This window comes from Malus domestica, chromosome 15, assembly GCF_042453785.1.
Source record: "Malus domestica chromosome 15, GDT2T_hap1".
Classification (NCBI taxonomy): Eukaryota; Viridiplantae; Streptophyta; class Magnoliopsida; order Rosales; family Rosaceae; genus Malus; species Malus domestica.
In genome coordinates, this window is record NC_091675.1 from 54,502,383 (window position 1) to 54,523,252 (window position 20,870).

The 20,870-nt window shown below is 36.5% G+C and overlaps 2 protein-coding genes across 3 annotated transcripts; both read right to left on the reverse strand.

Moving 5' to 3' along the window:
* Nucleotides 1-152: 152 nt before the first annotated feature.
* Nucleotides 153-5,753, reverse strand: LOC103402499 (probable serine/threonine-protein kinase At1g09600). 2 transcript variants are annotated; one of them, XM_070814085.1, is made up of 10 exons: nucleotides 5,315-5,740; nucleotides 4,312-5,039; nucleotides 3,440-3,724; nucleotides 3,036-3,353; nucleotides 2,256-2,483; nucleotides 2,021-2,121; nucleotides 1,664-1,742; nucleotides 1,087-1,539; nucleotides 503-893; nucleotides 153-333 (listed from the first exon to the last, which is right to left on the reverse strand). In XM_070814085.1, the coding sequence occupies exons 2-9, from the start codon at nucleotides 4,732-4,734 to the stop codon at nucleotides 687-689; spliced, it is 2,094 nt and encodes a 697-aa protein (XP_070670186.1). In that variant the 5' UTR covers nucleotides 4,735-5,039; nucleotides 5,315-5,740; the 3' UTR covers nucleotides 153-333; nucleotides 503-686. The 2 variants fall into 2 exon arrangements, with proteins under 2 accessions (XP_070670186.1, XP_070670185.1); XM_070814084.1 differs by having other exon boundaries at nucleotides 4,312-5,753.
* Nucleotides 5,754-7,913: 2,160 nt separating this feature from the next.
* On the reverse strand, nucleotides 7,914-19,492 carry LOC103428970 (vacuolar protein sorting-associated protein 52 A). Its single transcript, XM_029093714.2, has 20 exons — nucleotides 19,060-19,492; nucleotides 18,842-18,939; nucleotides 18,339-18,396; nucleotides 17,731-17,826; nucleotides 17,034-17,135; nucleotides 16,109-16,192; nucleotides 15,731-15,811; nucleotides 15,325-15,468; nucleotides 14,301-14,392; nucleotides 13,544-13,625; nucleotides 11,999-12,181; nucleotides 11,123-11,238; nucleotides 10,957-11,015; nucleotides 10,632-10,732; nucleotides 10,073-10,123; nucleotides 9,691-9,870; nucleotides 9,467-9,601; nucleotides 9,212-9,286; nucleotides 8,600-8,657; nucleotides 7,914-8,512 (listed from the first exon to the last, which is right to left on the reverse strand). The coding sequence occupies exons 1-20, from the start codon at nucleotides 19,084-19,086 to the stop codon at nucleotides 8,208-8,210; spliced, it is 2,127 nt and encodes a 708-aa protein (XP_028949547.2). The 5' UTR covers nucleotides 19,087-19,492; the 3' UTR covers nucleotides 7,914-8,207.
* Nucleotides 19,493-20,870: the final 1,378 nt, after the last annotated feature.

The following is a 20,870-nucleotide window of genomic DNA, read 5'->3' on the forward strand; positions in this document are numbered from 1 at the left end:
AAATTAAAAAAGTGTGAGAAGTAAAAAGACGTGTGTGGATAACACCACCCTAAACAACGTCCCGCGTTGCTTCCAGGTTCGTATGTTCATCTCCTTAAATTAAAACAGCTTGCAATATAACCTTGTAAAAAATTAATCTACGACAAACAAACTGCACACATCGGAGGCTTATCCTTAATTATATGCACTTGTGAATGTGATGACAAAACCTCCTACTTAATCATATAACTTAACCTTTTACTTTACAAAGAATGTAATAGAGCTGATTGAGCAGATAGGGTTTCAGCTTGTCTCCAGCATCTCAACACCAAAGCGACGATCTTCTCTCGCCATCTGCCCACGAAACATTTTCCGGTTTGTCAATAACAAATACCATCATTCAGGAGCAGGTTATAAGTCAATGCCCGCGGATTTAACAAACTTCGAATGCAAGATTAATACTCGTTCTGAATCAACTCTAGCATGTGATGATTAGTACTCGAGTTGATGGTTGATGGCGTACCTTCATAAATCGAGTATATATTCGATGTGATATAATCAGAAGGAGCTCCATGCGTCCCAGTTTATCTTTCCGTGATGAGATTTGTCAAGTTCTCGAAAGGAATATATTCTTCAATATCAGAATTATGCCGATCTGAGGAGCTCTGGCTTTCAAAATTAAGGCAGTGCAATTCTCTCTTTCGTCATCACCTGCCGTTTCTTACATGCTGAAGTAGGGATTCTGTTTGTCCATTGTCACTGTTAGCTTTCTTGGTTTTGGTCTTGTCCAGGCGAGCTTTGCGGACAGCATGTTGTATTTGTTTCTCATGCTCCTTGAGCATCTCCTCAATGTTTCCTCCAGGGGGCATCAATGGTCCAGAGTAGTGAATCCGGTTCTTCCTGTTAGTGTAACCCTGATGCCAAACGGAAAATGATTCAGTATTATTCATGTTTAAATTCTACAAAGGCAGTAAACAAAGGTGTAGACATGGGGTTCAGAAGCAAGCGATGAGAGTTTCTATTACATACAAGTTTTAAAATATTGTTTTGCATGAGTCAAATTTTAAAATTAAACATGTAATAGATGAAAATGGTAAACTCCTTTACCGTTGCAGACTCCTTCCCAGATGGCTGTTCATCCTTCTTATGGGAAGACTTTGGCCTTTCCAGAAAATGGCGGGACCAATCATGTTTCGCAGAGGACTCCCCGTTATCAAAATAGTTATATCTGCCATTCATACGCTCCTCTGGCCAGTGTGGATTTGCACTTTCTATATTACCATCAAACTGTGAACCACTTCGAACTGAAGCTGAATTAGAAAACCTCGATGACTGGGCTGCTCCACGATACATGTAAGACTTCTGCCTGCTAAACTCCGCACCATTCTTAGAATGGCCAGATTGCAAAGATCCAAATGCACTTGGGTGCACTGACTGGCCAGAATGGGAGAAGGCATTTGGTGCTGCTCCTTTGGGAGGCTCAATAGGAAAGCCAGAGCCACTATCCTCTTCCGGATTGTACTTCTCACTGATGCTTTTGGGGTTAGCCTGTCCTTGTCGCTTCAAGATTAGAAAATATAAACAACAAAATGTTTAGAACCTAAATAAGTAATTCTTTGCAACAATTTGAGTTTTGTATTTAAAAACATGAAGATATAATTACAAACTTTTAAGGGAATAATACCTGTATTGCATTGGCATCTGATGCTGGCACAACCTTTGAGTCTTTGGAACTCCCACCTTTACCACCAGCTGCTTTTCGCCTGGTTCAGACGAGAATAATTTTCAAGCGTGAGTAAAAACAAGATTGGTTTTGACTCAAAACACACATACACATCTCTTTCCATTAATTAGATGGACTCTTGTTTGAATGTGTGGTGCCAGATTGACATCTTGGCAACATAACATGTGAAATATCTAGCAAGAGAACATTATTCTCTCTGTAAATAGATACTCTTTAATGGTATGAGTAAAGAGATTTCGTAACCAACGCTTGCACAAGGACCTGAAAATTAGTTAATACAATTTGGAAATAGCTCACCTTCTAGCTTCCTCGTCTCGGAGCTTGGCATCAAACTCTTTGCTCGGTGGGTACTTGGGCAAACTTGATGGATCACAGGGAAGAGGCAAAGATGTGAAGAACTGGGAAACAAAAATAAATAAAAATAGATCAGAAGTAAGATCTAATTTCCAAAATTGTTTCAAATTGACAAGATCACAAAATCCAACAGAAATAGGCAGCATGGTTTCCAAAAGCAAAGAAAACCCGTGATTACCTCACTCTGAAGGGCAGAAGAAGCTGTTCCCCGTCCTTCAGGTTCTACATCTAGAAGAACCTCTAACAGGGCCAATGTGGATTGAGGGAAGTCCTTGAATGTCTCAGCAACACATCTCTTGTATGGATGTGTTGGTTTAAAAATAGTTGCATGTGGCAATTTTGATCTCTTCCAGTATTCTTCAGAAGGTGAGCCACAAAGTTTGAATATCTTATGTAGTTGCTCCACCTTCAAAAACAATAAACAATGAGATCTCATCACAATCAAATAAGATGTCTGATAGTTTCATTGGCATAGTTGCTAGATTCACGTTAGAGCACAAGGCCTTAACCATACAAAATGAAATTCATTACAATCTGGTTACGTAAACGTTCAAATCAGTCAAACATCAAGCTCGTGCTTTTGAACGACTACAGTTGCATCTCAGAGTAGTTTAAATTCTTCATGCTTACATTCTAAGTTACAGCGCATATCTTTATCAAATGATGGTGGGAAGAAACAAACAAAGAACAACGCAGTTGTGGCCTATTTCGGACCATATGGCAAAACCAGTTATCAAACATGTAAGCAGGACTTTGTGTTTATATTCCCCTCTCATACCCATAACACATTCACATACAAAGATACTAAATTCGAAGTTTGCTGTTGGGAGTTCAAAATGACTATGAATACCTAGTTTTTTTTTTTTTTTCCACATCTAATACATGTAAAGCAAGCGGACATAAATATATACATTTATAGTTTTAGGTGTATATATCATGAAGAAGCTGGGAAAAATACCTCTGTTCTTCCTGGCATGATAGGCTTCCCAGCAAATAATTCTGCAAGAATACAACCAGCACTCCACAAATCCACAGCAACCCCATAGTCTGTAGAGCCAAGCAGAAGTTCAGGTGGTCGGTACCACAAGGTTACTACCCGACTTGTCAGGGGCTGCTTTTGGCGGGGTCGGTAAAAGGTTGCTAGCCCAAAGTCAGCAATCTTAAGGTTGCCATAATGGTCGATCAAAAGATTTGATCCCTTGATGTCACGGTGCAAGATACCATGACTATGACAATGCTCAAGTCCACGAAGAAGCTGTTGCATGTAACACTTAATCTGCAACCCAGTGCACAAACAACACATGTCAACCGCAAGAACGTCCTGCTACTATAATAAAAATAAGATCAGAAGGATGAAAAGACCTGTGCTTCAGTGAACTTGACCCCAGGTCGTGCTGCAATCCCTGCAAGATCATGCTCCATGTACTCAAAGACAAGGTATAAGCTGCCCGAAACCCTTGATGTAATCAGACCTTCAAGCTTCATGATATTGGGGTGATCAAGCCTACGCAAAATAAGAATTTCTCTCGCCATAAAACGCACACTTTCCGGATCCATATTGGCAAACCGCACCTTCTTCAGTGCAACTATTTTGTTTGAATCAAGATCACGGGCTCTGTACACACTGCTGTAAGTTCCTTGTCCAATCTGCATTATACACAGAAGAGAAAGAATTACTAAAAGAAAATGTCCTTAATGTCGACACCGACAAGAGAGGAGTAGTTTCAAACGTCTTGGTTTTATGTGGTTCTCACAAACAAGGTATCAATGCAACAGTGAGCATAGATGGGATCCATTGGTATTGTAGCTGAAAACTTCAATCAGAAGTAGCTAGTTTTAGTTATTTTTTTGCAGTATGAGTGCATCTAACCCACTTTAAAATGGTGATATGCATGATAAATTTACTATCAGAATGTGCAAGCATATAGATCTCTTTACAAATAAAAATCTACTGACACCACCCGACAACAATTGTAAGCAAATCAATCTGACAAATTAAGACTTTTCTAAAGCATGTCACCCAAAAACTAAATGCGCATATGTTCTTGGCACAAACTTAAAGTAAAACTCCAAAACAAACCCCAAAGTTTTATTTTACTCTGAAAAGTAAATGAAAGGAATCAGAGATTCACAATAACTAGTAATATTCACACCTGAAAATTTTCAAATGTAGGGGACGTAATACCATTGTTATTAAACGAGAGGATTAAAGATATAAAAGCAAACAAACAGACCTTCTCTAATTTCTCAAATGAGTCTGCCTTGAGAGGCACCCATCCACTAATCGCTTCACCTGCCACTGCAGTCAGCCAAGAAGGCCATCCAGCAATAACTTGTGCACCTCTTTCTCCATTTGTTACGCTGGTTATCCTAGTCAGCCCAGACGGTAACTTTCCCCCACTTGCCCCACCCTCCATGAAGGGTTTTGTGGGTTTCTCAGCAACCACCATCTTCTTCTCCCCTTCATCCGATGAAATAGGAGTTGACCCTGCATTGTCTTCTGTGCGGGGATTGGTTATCAACCGCGCAGTTGCATCAGCCCCAACTGCAGCTTCTGACCGTTTTGAAGACTTGTTTGATTTTTGTTCTTTGTCTCTACGATGATTCTCGGAAACATACTGATTGGCTGACCTTCCTTTTGAGCAAATGCAGCCCATTATTCTACTTCACAGTCCCTTATTCCAACAAGAATACTGCAAAATTCATCAATTCCAAGCGCAAAGAGCCATTTCTCAGGCCGTGAATTTTGCAGGCAAAGCATGTAATCCGATCAGCATTGCATCACCACTTTCAACTGATCAATAACCTGACTTCTCCAATCAACAACTTCTATATAATGAATGCACCCTTCAGATTAGTTCTTGAATACGAAATGCACGACCAGCAGTTCAACTCAAATTTCTACAAACCAAGGAAATGGCAGAGAATCCAGATCTCCGAATCGACGGTACTAAACGAATACCTACAAAGAACTATAAAAGTATAACTCGCAAAAGAACCCAGATCCCCAAATTCAAGAAAACTCCAGCAATGCCAACAACCCAATGAGGGGATTTCTCCACACTACCAGTTGAGATTAAGAATTCCCCAATGCCAAATTCACAAATTACAAAAACCCAGATGGAAAACAAGTCGTTCAATCAAAATCAACCCCAAGCAGGAAACTTTTTGTCAAAAAAGGCCAATGCTTTTTATCCAGTGGGATTTAGAGAGATATAGAAAGAGAAGGAATCAAACCTGCAGAAAGAATGTGAATTGGGGAATCAGGCAATGCAGAACGGAATCAAATGGCGGAAAAGGAACAACAGAGCGAGGGTGACTAAGTAGCGAAAATTTCTGGGGCCAATGCGGTTAACTCCATAAATAGAAAAAGTAGGTAAATTCCAACGAAAGCCATCCAAGACTATTACTTTGAATTGAAAATATTTACCCTTTTGGGGAATTCAAATGTGGTTTATGACAGACGAGCAACGGGGAGATTCTAGAGAGGGAGAGAGGGGGAGGGGGAGAGATTTTAGGATCTGGAATTACGATGAGCCAGCCAACGATATTGAACTCGGAAGAGGCAGAGCTCTCTCAGACACCATTCCACTCTGTTTTCTTCAACAGAAAGAAACCGAGTAAGTTTTATTTGCTTTGCTCTCTGTTATTGGTAGTTTTAGAGAGAGAGAGAGAGAGAGAGAGAGAGAGAGAGAGAGGGAGAGCTTAAAATTTAGAGTAAACTGCCGATTTAACCCCTGAACTATCATCCAACTTTCGATTTGCCCCCTGAACTTTTTAATTAGAAAATTAAGGACTTAAACTAATTTTTTTGGCCGATTTCCCCCCTACCGTTAGTTTTTCATAAATTTCATCCAAATTAACGTTAACTCTTATCATGTGCAAACCACGTAACTCTCATTTGTGGACAAAAGCGTCATTTCACTAGACCTTCAGACAGAAAAGCTATAGAATCACACATATTTGCATAGGTTTATATTTTAGAAATCTAAGGTTTTCAATTATTTTAAAGAATGAAGTGACCGAACTACCCACACATGTTGTGCATATGCTTTCATTTAACAGAAATTTGGATGGAATAAATGAAAAATTAACAGCAGGGGGCAAATTGGCCAAAAAAATTAGTTTAAGTCCTTAATTTTTCAATTAAAAAGTTCAGGGAGCAAATCGAAAGTTGGGTGATAATTCAGATGACAAATCGACAGTTTACTCTAAAATTTACATTCGAACAAAGAGAGCGACATACAGAAGGAAGAGAGAGAGAGAGAGAGAGAGAGAGAGAGAGACCACACGGGTAGAGAGTTGAGGTTCTGCAACGTGGCGACATGTGGGTCCAAGATTATTGGTCCCACAGGAAGATGCAATGGGACAGGACTAGTCAAGGTCCAGGCTGTCTTTCTTAAATTTTTTATATTATTTTTAAATTCGTCTAATTATTTTTAATTGTTTTTTAATAGAGCAACTACTATTTGCCTACACACTTTGTGTGTCTGAACACATTTTTTTAGAAAATGAGAATGAGAGGGAGGGAGAGAGAATATGGAGGGAGTGGGAGGTTTTTGTTTTTGGTTTTTTTTTTTTAATTTAAAATATTAGAGATATTTTAACATCATCTGTAGGTGAGGCTTCAATAAAAAAAAGTAAAATTTGGACATGTGAAATTACATTATTGCCCATCATTTTTTTGTGTAATAGCTGATTAAGTTGTCTTTTCACCTTCTTTTAATTGACAATTAGAGTTTCATTAAGTAATAGAGATTGGTAACTGTTAGACAAAAGAACATGAAATATATAATCATAATAGGTTTATAATGGATCTCATTCCCATAACTACCTTTTCAAAATTGAAATCCAAATTTAATTAAATGAAGGGTGGTGTATGGTGTACAAAAATCCGAGGAAACAGAAAATTGTCAAACTTTCGTCTTAAAAATTGGAGCGAAGACCTCAAAGTTCATGACTATTGTCAAATTTAATCTCTACAACTGTCAAAACTTCACGTTTGATCAACTCAACTCTTTAAAGCTATTCAGCTTATTTTTAAAACCTTCTTCAACGCAAATCTCCAAACAAACCCATCGATCCAATGTTTATAGCTCAGCTACTCCTTAGTATAATTTTATTTGATGGACTTTCAACTAAGTTTTCCTCTCCGAGGCAAAATGTTCTCCACTTAACCCAGTTTGGTATCATATATCACTAATCTGATTTAGCATTATCACAGTTTTCATTCTTACGTTCATATGTAATTCCTTTTAGTTGGCTCATAGTCTTTGCATTCTTTGAGGCAAGCATGACACATTGAAAACCCAAAAGTCCTCGGTCATTAAGGCATAAAAAATAACTTAACCGAACCAAAGTCTCAATTGTTTGATTTAGAGATCTCGCACAAACTTACAAAATCACCACACAAACACTATCTGTTGATAGCCTCTAACAGTGGCACGCATGCAATCATATTTCCTCACAAATCTTTCTCTTGGCATTGAGACTGAAAGAAATACTCGAGCCAAATCATGTGTTGGCACACTCAGCGGGACAGGTGTTTTGCGTGACTAAAGTATCCAAACGTCTTTGGAAACGGTGGAAACAAAATTTCAAAGGAAGACTTCGAGCAATTTCTTCTTCTGCTTTACCAGATCCTACCATCTCCCTTCAACGTACAATTCAATCCTAAATACCAAACAAAGACTTAATTTTGACGTGCAAAATGTACTAAGAAGAAATTCGTGTCTAACCCTTGAAATAAGCTCAACATGACCTTTCTGGCTGGTGGCGACTAACGAAGTCATTGTTGAACTTGAGCAGTCTGAACGCCCCTCGGATTACGGAGAGATTTTCTCATGTCACCGAACATGGCAAACATTTATTATACGACAATATAACTGGTATTAAATCTTGGTTGCATGAGAGAATCTCTCCTGATTATGGCTCCCCTCTTCAGCTCAATAATAACAGTAAGTAAATTACCATCACGACCTACTAGTCTACAACAATGGCGTCTTGGTGACAAAACCAAAGATTCAAAAGCAATCACGAAATTTCGCAACAGATTATCCGCGAAAAGCACTCTGTCACTGTCTTTATCTTCAAAGTCCAAACGCAGGAAACCCATATGAACCGAAACAACCTAGAAAGTCCTCGAGTATTTTCTAATCTCGTACATGATTGACGGTATGGACACTAGATCCTTGTTGAGAGCAGACCCACCAACAACCCTCTTTATGCAATCCGAGAGCCTAGTGTAATAGAGCAACAGCTGAGTCAATGCCGCCCTCAAGATCTCCATACCACACAAGAAGTTGCTGAAAGAAGTTATGACGTCTTTGTGCATCAGTTCGATTGCAGCTTTCCATCTACTTGCAAAGTCCTTCACAAGGGGCTCAACCTCCGCAACAGTTATAGGCCTCTCAGAACTAGCACTTGGATCCTCCGCTGATAAGGAAATTGTAAATAAGTACATTAATATAAAGAAACTAGAAGGGTTTAAGACGCCTAAGCATTATTCATCAAAATACTTACAAGCTCGGGTTTTAACAAACTTGATTAAATCGCCAAAATGCTCTAGTAGTAGTTCTTCCTGCAAGGAGAGAGAGGTGAAAGCTTAAAACAAAAGAAGCAAAGCAAAACCATATACCGTAAAGGGAAGAAAGAACACGAGAGGCTGTACGTTTGCGTTATTTCTCCCTTTCTCACCATTTTGATTACAATATACTGGTAAGTAAGAGGAAGCATTTGATTGGCTAATGGCTATAAAACCTAATTTCTTCTTAATTTAAAAACATATAATCTATAACCAATTAACTTCTCCTTAAAGCTTCCTGGGTGAATTAAAGGAAAGAACTGTTTCCACTGTTTCCACCGATGCAAATCGTTATCCCTTCCTATCTATGAAAAAGGGACCATTACTTTAATAAGTAAATTCGACTTTTATCAACTTAATACTTTTACTTGATATGCTTCCATTTACGTTCTTGTTAAAAGCTTCTAAAGAATATGCAAGCAATACCGAAGTTCCATATCAAATATGAATTAGAAAGATAAAATGTTTAGCTGACACCCGAACTCATAATGCAACCTTCAATTTGCACCAAAACATTATCTGCAAGACAGATAGCACGACCAGGCACTTACCACAAATAATGCCGTGTTGCTTTTCAGAAGTTCCTCAAAGTGCATTTGAATTTTACCACCTTCTGGATCAGCTTCCTAGTATTCAAATGACAAAAATTGTAAAAACAGCAGCTGCCAAAGCATGCAACTGATACAACTGAGCATGTTCAAGAAATTTTGCCAGACGCTTAAATTTCACCTTCATGTTGATATAGAATCTTTGATGTTCCTTTTCAATTTTGAAAAGACAAAAAAAAAACTAGAAACTGAGGTTACCTTCAACACAGCAATCGTCATATCATAATTGTTTATCAGAAACACAGTTTGTAGTTTTGGTTTTGGAAATGATTTAGCAAGCTTGATAAGCAAGTCGTCAATAGCCATTCTCAGCCGCTCCAAATTTAATTCAAGCTGCGAATCATGAATGGATAATTAAGCCCATGAAGTGATCAAGAATCTTCCTGAGCATTAAGTTTTTAAGTTCATTTTCTATATCTAACCTGCCCATCTCCATATTCCACATTGAGGTGGATAAGTGAAGCTGTAAATTCAGCATAACGCCTCATGACATAGTGAGGATGAACATCATCTTCCCACAATGTCTTCACATTTGCATTCCGCAGACTGTTTAGATGCAGGTCAAATACCATCTTAAAGCGAGGCCATAGGGCAATATTGACCTGTTAATGTTTCAAATCAGACGGTATAAGAGCCCAATACAAGCTGTGCTTTCAATATGATCCACTTGAAGAAACATAAGTCAATACTAGCAATTTGTAACTCTCTTTACATTTACCTATCGTCAACCATCTAAGAATACATGAAAATGCATGCAGAATGCAGATGATAAGATTAGAATGCAGACAAATTAAGGACACAAACCTTATCAAGGTATGAGTCCAAGCATGGAATACGCCGCCTAGACATAATTAGCTGCAAAGGAAGGAAAAAGAATCAGAAATAGAATATCTTCTAGCAAATGCACCACAGAACACAGGTTGAGGGTCTCATTAGAATGAGAATTGTCCAACACTTTCTGTTCAATATCTATAGCCAAGTGACATGCGGCAATGCCACATGGTATGCACAAGATGACTATGTCTTGAGTTTGTGGTACAAACTACAAAGTAAGAACACTTGCATCAGGACCAAACCAAGCAAAAAATGCAGACAATATGGAGGCCCAGAAAAGTCAACTGATATTTAAAACTATTTGGTTTATTTATATAAGAAAGTTAGAACCACAAGATTGATCCAGAGAAAGCACAAGGAATACAAGAAGCACAGACAAGTAGTCCATGAAACACTTCAAAAAACAAAATAAACACAACAAATTAATGAGAAAACCTAGACCAACATACAGACAACCAGGTTAAATAACAACTCTGGACATGATTAAACTCGTATACAAAAAATATGATCTTAGGAACTGGAACACTACCTGGTGCTGGTGTATTATGCGAATCATAAGCATTACCCCAATAGCATCGTAACAATTTGGAAGTATTGAATTGAAGTGCTCGTCAATTACAGAAAATGGGCCTGGCATTAAAAAACATTAGAAGTCATCAAAATGAGCCAAATTTTCAAAAAGAAGCACAGTGAGATCTTCAAAAGATCCAAAGTGATCATCTGAATCTAAACACAGTCACCAGTAATGCTTTAAAATTTGGGAGAAGTTCATGCACTTTGTACTTATAATCAGTATGCATTTTGCCAAAGATTTAACCATAAGAAAATGAATTAAGAATAGCTGTCAGATTTACCTGCAAAAATTTCATAAAATATGGATTCTTCACCAAAGAAATCATCGCAGAAATGATACCTGCATATAAGAGGGGAAAATTGTGAAAACAAATATCATTATTTGATCAATTTTCCATTAGCATTTTAGAAACCATCAATGAGGAGAAGAGGCAAACTCTAGCGTACTCGGAAGTAGCAGTATCCATAAGTAGCTTGTGCAAGCTCCTGAAGAGGACCTCGTATGGATACTTGATGTTGCTGGCTTCAGCTATATGTGGAATCAATGCAGGTTCCTCAATTTCCTGGTAGATAACAAAATTCAAACATGACATGTTTTTTTACATGCAAGATATATATAAAGAAAATGCCATTATAAGAAAACTAACAATAGCTGCCCATTACAAAATCATCATCTATCACATTTATACCAATTGAACATCTAAAAGTGGAGTATAAGACAAAGTATAACAATCCTTATTAAAATTAAAATACTCACAATTAAAGATGTCATTTGTCACAATACACTACATTTACAGTGTTGCCTGTTTTTAGACAGCCAATTCCAACCATTCAAAAGCTATTAAAGATATACTCATTCTAAGCTCCCAACAATTCCCATCTCAAAGACATTCAGTATCAATAGTACCAACAGGCCCAAAGAAGTTAAAGATCTCCTCAATTTGATTATGACAACAGATTTAAAATGTTGATCATTCTTCATTCATAAAGGCATGAATCATGATACAATGATCAACATAACACAAGAGCTCCTCTGTTGCTCCAGCCTATCTTGCAATTTTTATATTCTTCAACATATATAGCAGGCCGTTCTAACATGTAATGTCACACTGCTAATATAGTGGGACAAAAATGGCAACATTCAGCATAATAATCGCTATGCCATAAATAAGTTACACAGGTTGCATTAGTTTGTCGATAGTTTTTCGCAACTATTTTTACGAAAAAAAGGAAACAACCTTTTAGCAAAGATAATAAAGTTAGTATCATTTTCCCATGGGCTTGTATAAAATTGGATTAACGAGTTAGTTGCAGTAACAAAACCTTTAAAATTTTTCTCCTCTCCCCAAGGGCAAAGACAGCAGACCGGTTCTTCAGTGGTTCCCTTCCTCTTAAAAAGAGACTAGTGTTTCTAGTCTCAACACCAATTAAATCATTAGATGTTGCTATATCCAACTGTAGTTTCTCAAGTGCTTGAATGTAAGCGCGGAAATGTGCACTGAGAACCTGCAAAACATATAACTGAATTTCAATATCCTACATACATTATCCATTTTCTTTTTGCCCCATTTTTATTAATGGGAAAAGATGTGCCATTATCAATTACTCTTTACAATAGTATTTATAGCATAAATTATCCAACTCCTTTAATAAAGCTACATTAAATGTTAAAATGAGGAACCAAGGAATGAACTTCAAATATCAGAACCATGCAGAAAGGCCCTTTTATATGAAGTTACAAACCTTAGAATATTAAAGAAACAGGCCAATTGTGTATAGAGTATTGGTGGGACAAAATGTAAACAGTTTAAAACAAGGTAATGTATAAACATGCAGAAATAGAATAAAACAAAGTATTTGTACACTATTTCTATGTTGAAACCAAATTTTATAAAATAGAGAATATAGCATCAAATTTAATCAATCAACTAACATGTGAATAAATAAATTTGTGTTTTCTCTTATACCCCTCTTGTTAGGAGGTTCAAACATTAATTTCTCAGTAAATATGTGTTTTCTCTGCATATAGGTTTGCTTTTGAGTATTTAGCCATGGTTGCCTAGTTTTTGACTCCATTCTTTTCCATCACCCTCATTCTTCCGCTCTAAATTTCTTCATCAATTCCGTGTGTCTCTATTTATATTAAAACCTGTAAAATACATAACTAAAAAGTAAAAAGTCAGTCCCTTAACTCCCTCCTTCTACCTAACAGATCCTTCGCTTCATTCTCCCCTAACTTCCCCTTGCATCAGATATCATAGTACAGTTGCACAGGGCAGCTAAGTGTATCATCAAAACTCTGACCACCATGAGTTTCACATCTCATGTAAGTAGTTTTTTTTTTTTTTTTGGAATTTCTGTCCTCAAAATGACAGGAAGGCAATGCATAATTTGAATGTCAGATGATGCAATGAGAAAGGTCTTTAAAATTACTTGGCTTCCACTTAAAAAACAAGACTTTCTAAAGACTTTTTGATTAAGTTGGATACAAACTGGAAGTAAACATTTATAAAGCTTGTAATCTGCTAGTAAACATTTATAAACTGTGTAACCAGTACCCAAAAAGACAAACAGAAAAAAAAATAAAAAATTAAATTTGTGAAGCATTTTTTATGAAGTAGGATACTAACTGCGGTTAAACACTTATGCAGCTTAGCTTCGGCTTTGATGAAAGTATTATAGATCAATAAAATGTACAATCAAAATCACCTAATCCAGAATTGATAATAGAAGAAAACAGAGAGAATTTTAAGTTAAATGGACAAGGAGGTTGTGACACTCCCTGTTTATGTATGGTAATTCATCTAGCAGTATTCTAGTTCTTCAAGATCATAATTCAAAGAAGGTCATCAGTTTTAAAGCATTGACCTTGTTCATTGTGTCAATGTATGCTCCGCGAACCTCAATATATACCTCCTTGCCATGTTCCTTCAGGAAGGAAACAACGTACCTACATTGTCACACTGGAATCAGTCAAATAATAAATCAAACAGAAAAAATAAAATCATTCTGATAACAATATCTATACACACCTAATAGATACCAGCAGTTGCACCCGAAATAAACCCAAAACAGCATGCACATTTAACAGATACCTATGTTTGGTCGTGTTACACTCACACATTACTGGTACATGAGTGAATGCTATATTTATACAGAAACAATATCACCATGGAGAACTTGTTCTGAACAGCTCAAGGAAGACTATTTTTTACAATCATTAAGCACTACCAACACATAATCCAGAAAAAGGATAGTAGGATTGGGACACACATAAAAATGACACTTAGACTGTATAATCCAGTTTCTCCTAATCTTAAACTCATGGGACAATCAAATAGTTTCACAGCCTGATTTATCTCGTACGAACAAACTCATAAGTGAATCAGATTGTTTCCCGGCATCAAAATAATAAGCAACATAACTTTTTCCCAAATGAATCCTCTAATATCCCATGTAAATAGACCATTATCCTTAATAGTTGCTGCCACCATGAATATCAGCAACTGGGTCTGTCAATGGGTTGGTTCAATGATCTGAATTCAACTTGAATTTGATCCATTAAATTGTGATATTAATGGAAACCAACTAAATAGAATTGAGAATACAGTAAGAAACTACTCACTTGTACTTCAAAAGAACATTCTGCTGAAGGATCTGGATATTTGTTTTAGGTTTTCTCAATGCATAAAGCTTCTGAACAATGAAGTCAAACACCTGTGGAAAGATAGATAGACAGATGAAAACTCATACACTATGAATCTTTTGTAGAAGGGATGGATCATTGAAATTAAACAGCAGCATAACTTGACAACAACAACAACAACAACAACAAAGCCTTATCTACTAAGTGAGGTCGGCTGTACGAATCCTAGAACGCCACTACACTCGGTTTTGTGCCAAGTCTAAATCATGCTTTGACTGGTTTAAATCATGTGAAATTAACACTTCCAAGGAAATAAATGCAAAAGAGCTTGAAGACATAAGAAAGTGACCAATATTTTCAAATACTGATATAAGACCTGAATTAGTTCGATACCTAAGAAAGTGACCAAGTTTTTTACACACTGATATAAGAGAACCAAGAGTTAGCTCAAGATAATGTACTGAACAATGAAATAAAAAAGAATTCATTCTTTCGTACATTATTAGGGGAACACAATAGAACTCAAATACTAATCCATAACAACTACTAACAAGAATTCAACTGAAAAATTGTCTATATAAAATATGTCAGTTACCATCTACAGCACAGTTTTTTTTTCTCTTTTCAAATTTCAGCTTTTACTGACCATGGATTAGTAGTGTACATGAGGCTGTAACCATATCATAACTTCAAACAAAACATTGAGTGAAAAACCTGGTAGTCTAGACTAGAGACTGCGAAATCCCTCCCAATAAATTAGTTACTAGTTAGTAGACAAATATCTCAATTACATTGCTTCCCATATAGCAATGGACATACTCGCATGCACACATGTTTAACTGGCTAGGATGACCAATTTTTGTCAGAAGACACTAGATTTTACTCCTAAAAGGCGTTTACTGCTCTACTGACATAGATCAGGCATGTATGATAAGAACATACAATTACACAAGCAATTAGGTGATCAATATCAGACAGTTTATCTGGCAACTCTGGTACCAACCTTGGAAACTGCTTTCTGTCGGAGTTTTTCAAGCTCGGGCTGAACATCTTTTAGGGCTTTTGAAGTTTTAACCATAAGATCTACTTCTACAAACTTGAGCTTCTTACTTAGAATCTCTAAAGTTCTCATATATTCATCATTCACCTGGATAACAACGACATATTGAGCATGTTAACAGAAATGAAAGAAAGACAACACAACATAATACAAATTCAATATGCCAACTAAAGAACATGTTACTCTGCATTAAGTTTCACTTAACAAATGATACAGCTGAGATTGTGAGAAAACATTCTTATCAAGATTATAATGGCACTTTTTTATCATATACAAACAGAAAAAAAGTGAAAAATGATGATATTGCATTTACAAGGAGAAATTTAACAATTAAAAGAATAAGATATACCTCGCCTTCAACAATTATGTCTACCATTCTTGGAGGGACTATAATATCTTCAACAAACTTTGCCAATTTTGATTCTGCCACCTGTTAAATGAACATAAACCGGTCATTCATATAAGAAACAAGAAGCATATGGATAAGAAGCACACCAACTATGTCTATCATTATTTCACCTTAATCAATGATGATGATTTACAGGCATTCCATACCATACTATCTGCTAATCTAGTAAGAAATTTCTACAGATATTATTCCAACAATTTTATAACACAAACCAGCAAGCTACAGAGGAGCATGCCTCATCAATACTCAAAAGGTTAATTGTTAATTGAACTCAAAAGAAGCAAAGACATAGAGCTTTTTTATACAAACAAATGGTACCTTGCGATTCTTCAGCTTCAAACCCATGTCCATAGACTTCTCCTGGAGAATTTTGATGTCTGAACTTATTGAACCAATCTCTGACTGGAAAAGAATTCTTGACGTATTAATGACATTTATATAATATATGTTAAGGGTGAGGATAATTGACAAACAATCCCCTTAAAATTCTATGGTTTGTTGTATTTAATTAAGGATAGAGTGGCTGATTGCATGTTGTGCTTATTTTTCAGATGACTCCTTGTTCTCCAGTCTTATGCTTATGTTTTTAATAGAAGCTCTTGCTTTAAATTTTAAAAAAAAAAAAACAAAATTGGAAATAAAATAAAATAAAATTTCAATGCAAGAAATTGAAGGTTAAGCAACAAGACTTGAGGAAACCTAATATGAAATTAATAAACCAAAGGAAAAGGAACAGGAAAAAGGAAATGGATATCATTTAAAATGCATCTAATATTGGAAATTTATGTGCTTTTGAGTTGTATCACAGCTGAAATGATACTAGTATTGTTTTCGTGCATAGTTGTGGGATAAAATAAAAATTTAGAAACCATTAGAAGAAACACATACTTTATTAATGAAAATCTGGAAAAAAAAATATAAAAGTTCATCTATCTAACATAACACCTTCAAAACTCAAATAATGGTACTATACATATACAAAGTATTTGCATGAAGCAAAACTTTATAAGCTGGTCAAAAGAAGGAATTTTTTTTTCTGTAAAGTAATCCTCCTAGAGATATTGACGAGGGTTTTTATTTGGGTAAATATGTTGATGTTAAAGAGTCATCATTAAATATATTTTCCGCAAACATAAGTGAGAAGCCAGAAGTCTTTCTATCAATATAAGCAAAAGAAGATACAGTCATCGTGTGAGTGAAAGCATGTAATGATTGTAAAACAGTAAAGAAGGGACCAATCTACCTGAAATCCACTCAGAAGAGTTTCCATCTGTGACAAAATGCTGTCACAATCACGAATTTGATCATGAAGAGATACCAGATTATCACTTTCTTTAATATAGTCCTGCAGTATTGCATAAAGGAAGATCCTAACGATCAAATTAATTATTCCAAGAACCTTATCCACTATATAGATATATATATATATATATAATTAATGCAGGAAACTACATGGGAGCCATGCATAAATGATTTTCACAAAAATTAATAATCATGCACCACAGAAGAAGCATTTATGCTGAAAACGACGATATTTGACAACATTATTTCAAAATGCACCAAAACACAACAGGATGAAACCAAAATCTTAACCCTTCATAAATTTTCACAGCTTCTTCCAAGAAAAATGAGTACCTCTTGAAAAGATTTGAAACACATAACAAATGTTTGATAACCAAAAGGAGAACAGTTCACCGTGAATAAACCTTGTTACAAGGTAAATATTGTAATCACAAAAAGCTCAAGGAAGTACACATTTCAACAGGAATATTAACACTATCTTATTTGCACATATTATGCACACAAACAAAGCTACTCAAATGAAACAAAAGAAAAAAAGGAACTATTATCACGATACCAATAACTCGATAAATCTGTTAGAAATAATTCAACTAGGGAATGCACATAAAATGGTAAAGAGAATGTGAGCGAACAAGAACCTGGATGGAGTCCAATTCAACTTGTCGTATATTGTTCTCAACCCCCTTTGTATGCTCCCGAAGTTTCGTGCCTTTAGACAATATGTTCGCAACTACCTATATTAGATGATATATGGTCGAAAGATTAATGCATTTTAGTGATAACCACAAGACAATATATTCCCAACTTTCTACATCAGATTCAGATGATAGATAAAAGAAATATTGATGCATTTGAGTAGTTCATCACAAGTAATAGAGCTACGAAATTACAAGGAAATCACTGTATTCACTATTCACACAAACTACACTTAAGTATTAAAATGGGATAGGTGTCCAACCACATGAATCCTTATGAACTAACTAGCTTATTTTCAAAATGTAAATAAAATCATATGAGTTCTCTGACCAGGAAAAAAATCACTTCCAGGCATTCCATTTGTCATGAGTTCATAAACTTCTCCTTAGTCAACAGATAATTACATTTCACAAGAACCATTTTCAAAACCTCAAAGCACAGAGAAAAGACCATTCTCTCTTATTGCAACAAACAAAATACCAATTAAAAGAAATATGTTGAAACCATGTATTGGAGCATTAAAGAGCATAGAAACTTGAATGTTACTCACATCATCGTGTTTACATTCTTCCAATTCTTGCTGCAGTCCTTCTAACGATATATCATCACTGAAAGGAGAGGAAAAAGTTACGATGGAATCATTTCTGAGATGAAGCACTTTCAGACTATAATTTGAAATTCTAGAATACTTATTCCATCTGTCATCAACATACTCAGCATAACATGTGGCCACGCCACACATGCATTTCAAGTAAGCAATTTAATTTGCACGCATAAACCTCTCCTAATTTTGATACACAGATAATAAAAATAAAAAATTCCATATAATATCTGTGCAGGCTTGTTTATCAAAGCACTTGTGAAAAGTGCCCCGTCAACATACACGATTGTCTGTGCCATCGCGTGTAAGAGGTTATAAATTTGTTTGTGCATGGCATTACTCATACATGGATGAATACCGATTCCTAGTGTAGCATCCGATAGCTGTTAGCCGAAATTTGACAATGCGAACTCAATACATCATCTACGTAGATATATGATATAAGCATATACCTGCTTGCGTCCTCCTCAACAGTCAAGTCCCCAACAAATGCACCCAAATCGAAAACCGTTTTCGGAGCATCACCATTGCTCACATCATAAGAGTCTCCCTGCAAGCACGCAAGCACAAAGCCCGCCAAATCGTCATTTAACACAATATTTTCAAAACTAGGAAGCAGATCATACTAATTAAGCTGTTGCTTCATCAAATTGAGCAATGTAAGGTTTACCTCTTTGTTGCTCGAAACGTAAGCCATGTTGATTGTTGAAGATCCAGAGGACCCCGGCGATGAAGAGAGGTGCGTCTCAGTATACACTGATTCCAGAGGAGTTTGACCGGAAACAAAGCTCCGGCGACGGTGAGGACCTCAATTCCTATAGGGATCCGTGAAATCGGGATTTAGAAAGAAACCAGACTACAAATTAAGAGCGAGAAGGAAGAAGGAACAAAGCTCCGGCGACGCAGAAGAGGAGAATCTGAACTGTAATAATGCGGCAGCATATGGGCGTCGGAGTGAAAGTCTGAACGTGGAGGAGGAGGACACAAGCTGAACCTTTTATAAGGAGGAGGAGAAAAGATAGACAATTCAGTGAATCCAACTTCAACAGCAACAACAAATGGATTACCGATAATAGGGCATTTTGGTAATAATATTAATTTTCATTCGATTCATATGAGTTAATGCACAGTTTATATGGTCCGTAGCTTTTATACTCTGATTCCAGACGATTTTAGCAAACAACTTAATAGGAATCTGGTTATAATTTATTCTTAATTTAATTTCTCTTCAATTCAATTTCTCTCAACTGATTACGAATTAGTAAATAGTTAGGAGTTTAAATATTTTGGAAGAGTTGTATTCGATTAACATGTCACATAAAGGGTGATTTTGTATAAAATCAATACAAAGTTATCATATTGATAGTAGATCAACAATATTTATGTTAATTATAAATAGGTCAATCATGTATTATGACACTTAAATGCATTTAAAATAAACAAAAATTACAAAATATGCCACTACAGCGGACATCCACTCCAACTAATACCCCATTTCTCATATTTTGGAATAGGTCAATACTAATCAACCATTGCCCCATTTCTCTTTTTTTTTTTCTTCATATTTTGGAATAGGTCAATACGATTCAAACACTGGAACGCAGTGTCTGTTTCTTAATTCTGTCTTTTACACTCGGATTCAAACACTGTGTTACAGTGTCCGTTTCTTGGTTCCCTTTTTTTCATCACTCACACGCCTTCTATGCTTCATTTTTCGTGCGACTCTTTATTTTTACATTTGGATTCAGACACTACAATGTAGGGGTGGGCACGGGTTGGGCTGGGCCCAAATTTGGAGGGACCAAACTAGACCAGCTTAAATAGGAAATAGGAAGGGCCGGGCCGGGTATTGCAAATCTGATCACTAGAACTGGACCTAACTTGGCCCGTTTAAAATGGGTCAATTATGGCCTTGGTACACGGGTCCTCTATTATTATTTTTTTCCCACCCAAACCCTTTAGCCGCCATTCAATTTCCCTTTCTTGTCGACTTTTGAGTAAGATAACGACAGCGACGACGATGATGATGGATGATCAGACGGCGATGATGGGGACGATGTTGAGTTTTGAACCGGCAGAGACACCACCCAATACTTGTTCGTCATTCAATCCATCATCATAGAAACCCCCTAAATTAGTAACCTTAGGCCCTAGAACAACACAATTGACCCCAATCCCCAAATCAAAAAACCCTAACCCAACCGAATCCCCAAATTCTGAAACCTTAGAATCAAACCAAATTCTGATCCAGGCCTTGAGATCATCCTTAAGATCTTCTCGTTGGGCTTGGCGACATCGACATGCCGTTATCGACGCAATCGTTCTCGATCACGTGCTTGATGGTCTGCGACTCCAGCGCCACCCCCTTCTCGACCTCGAATGACTCACCGTCCGAGCTCTTAAGGGTGTTCTTTTTCGACGACGACGACATGGTTGGTGACTGTGATAACGATAGTCTCGAAACGACGGTGCCAAACAGTG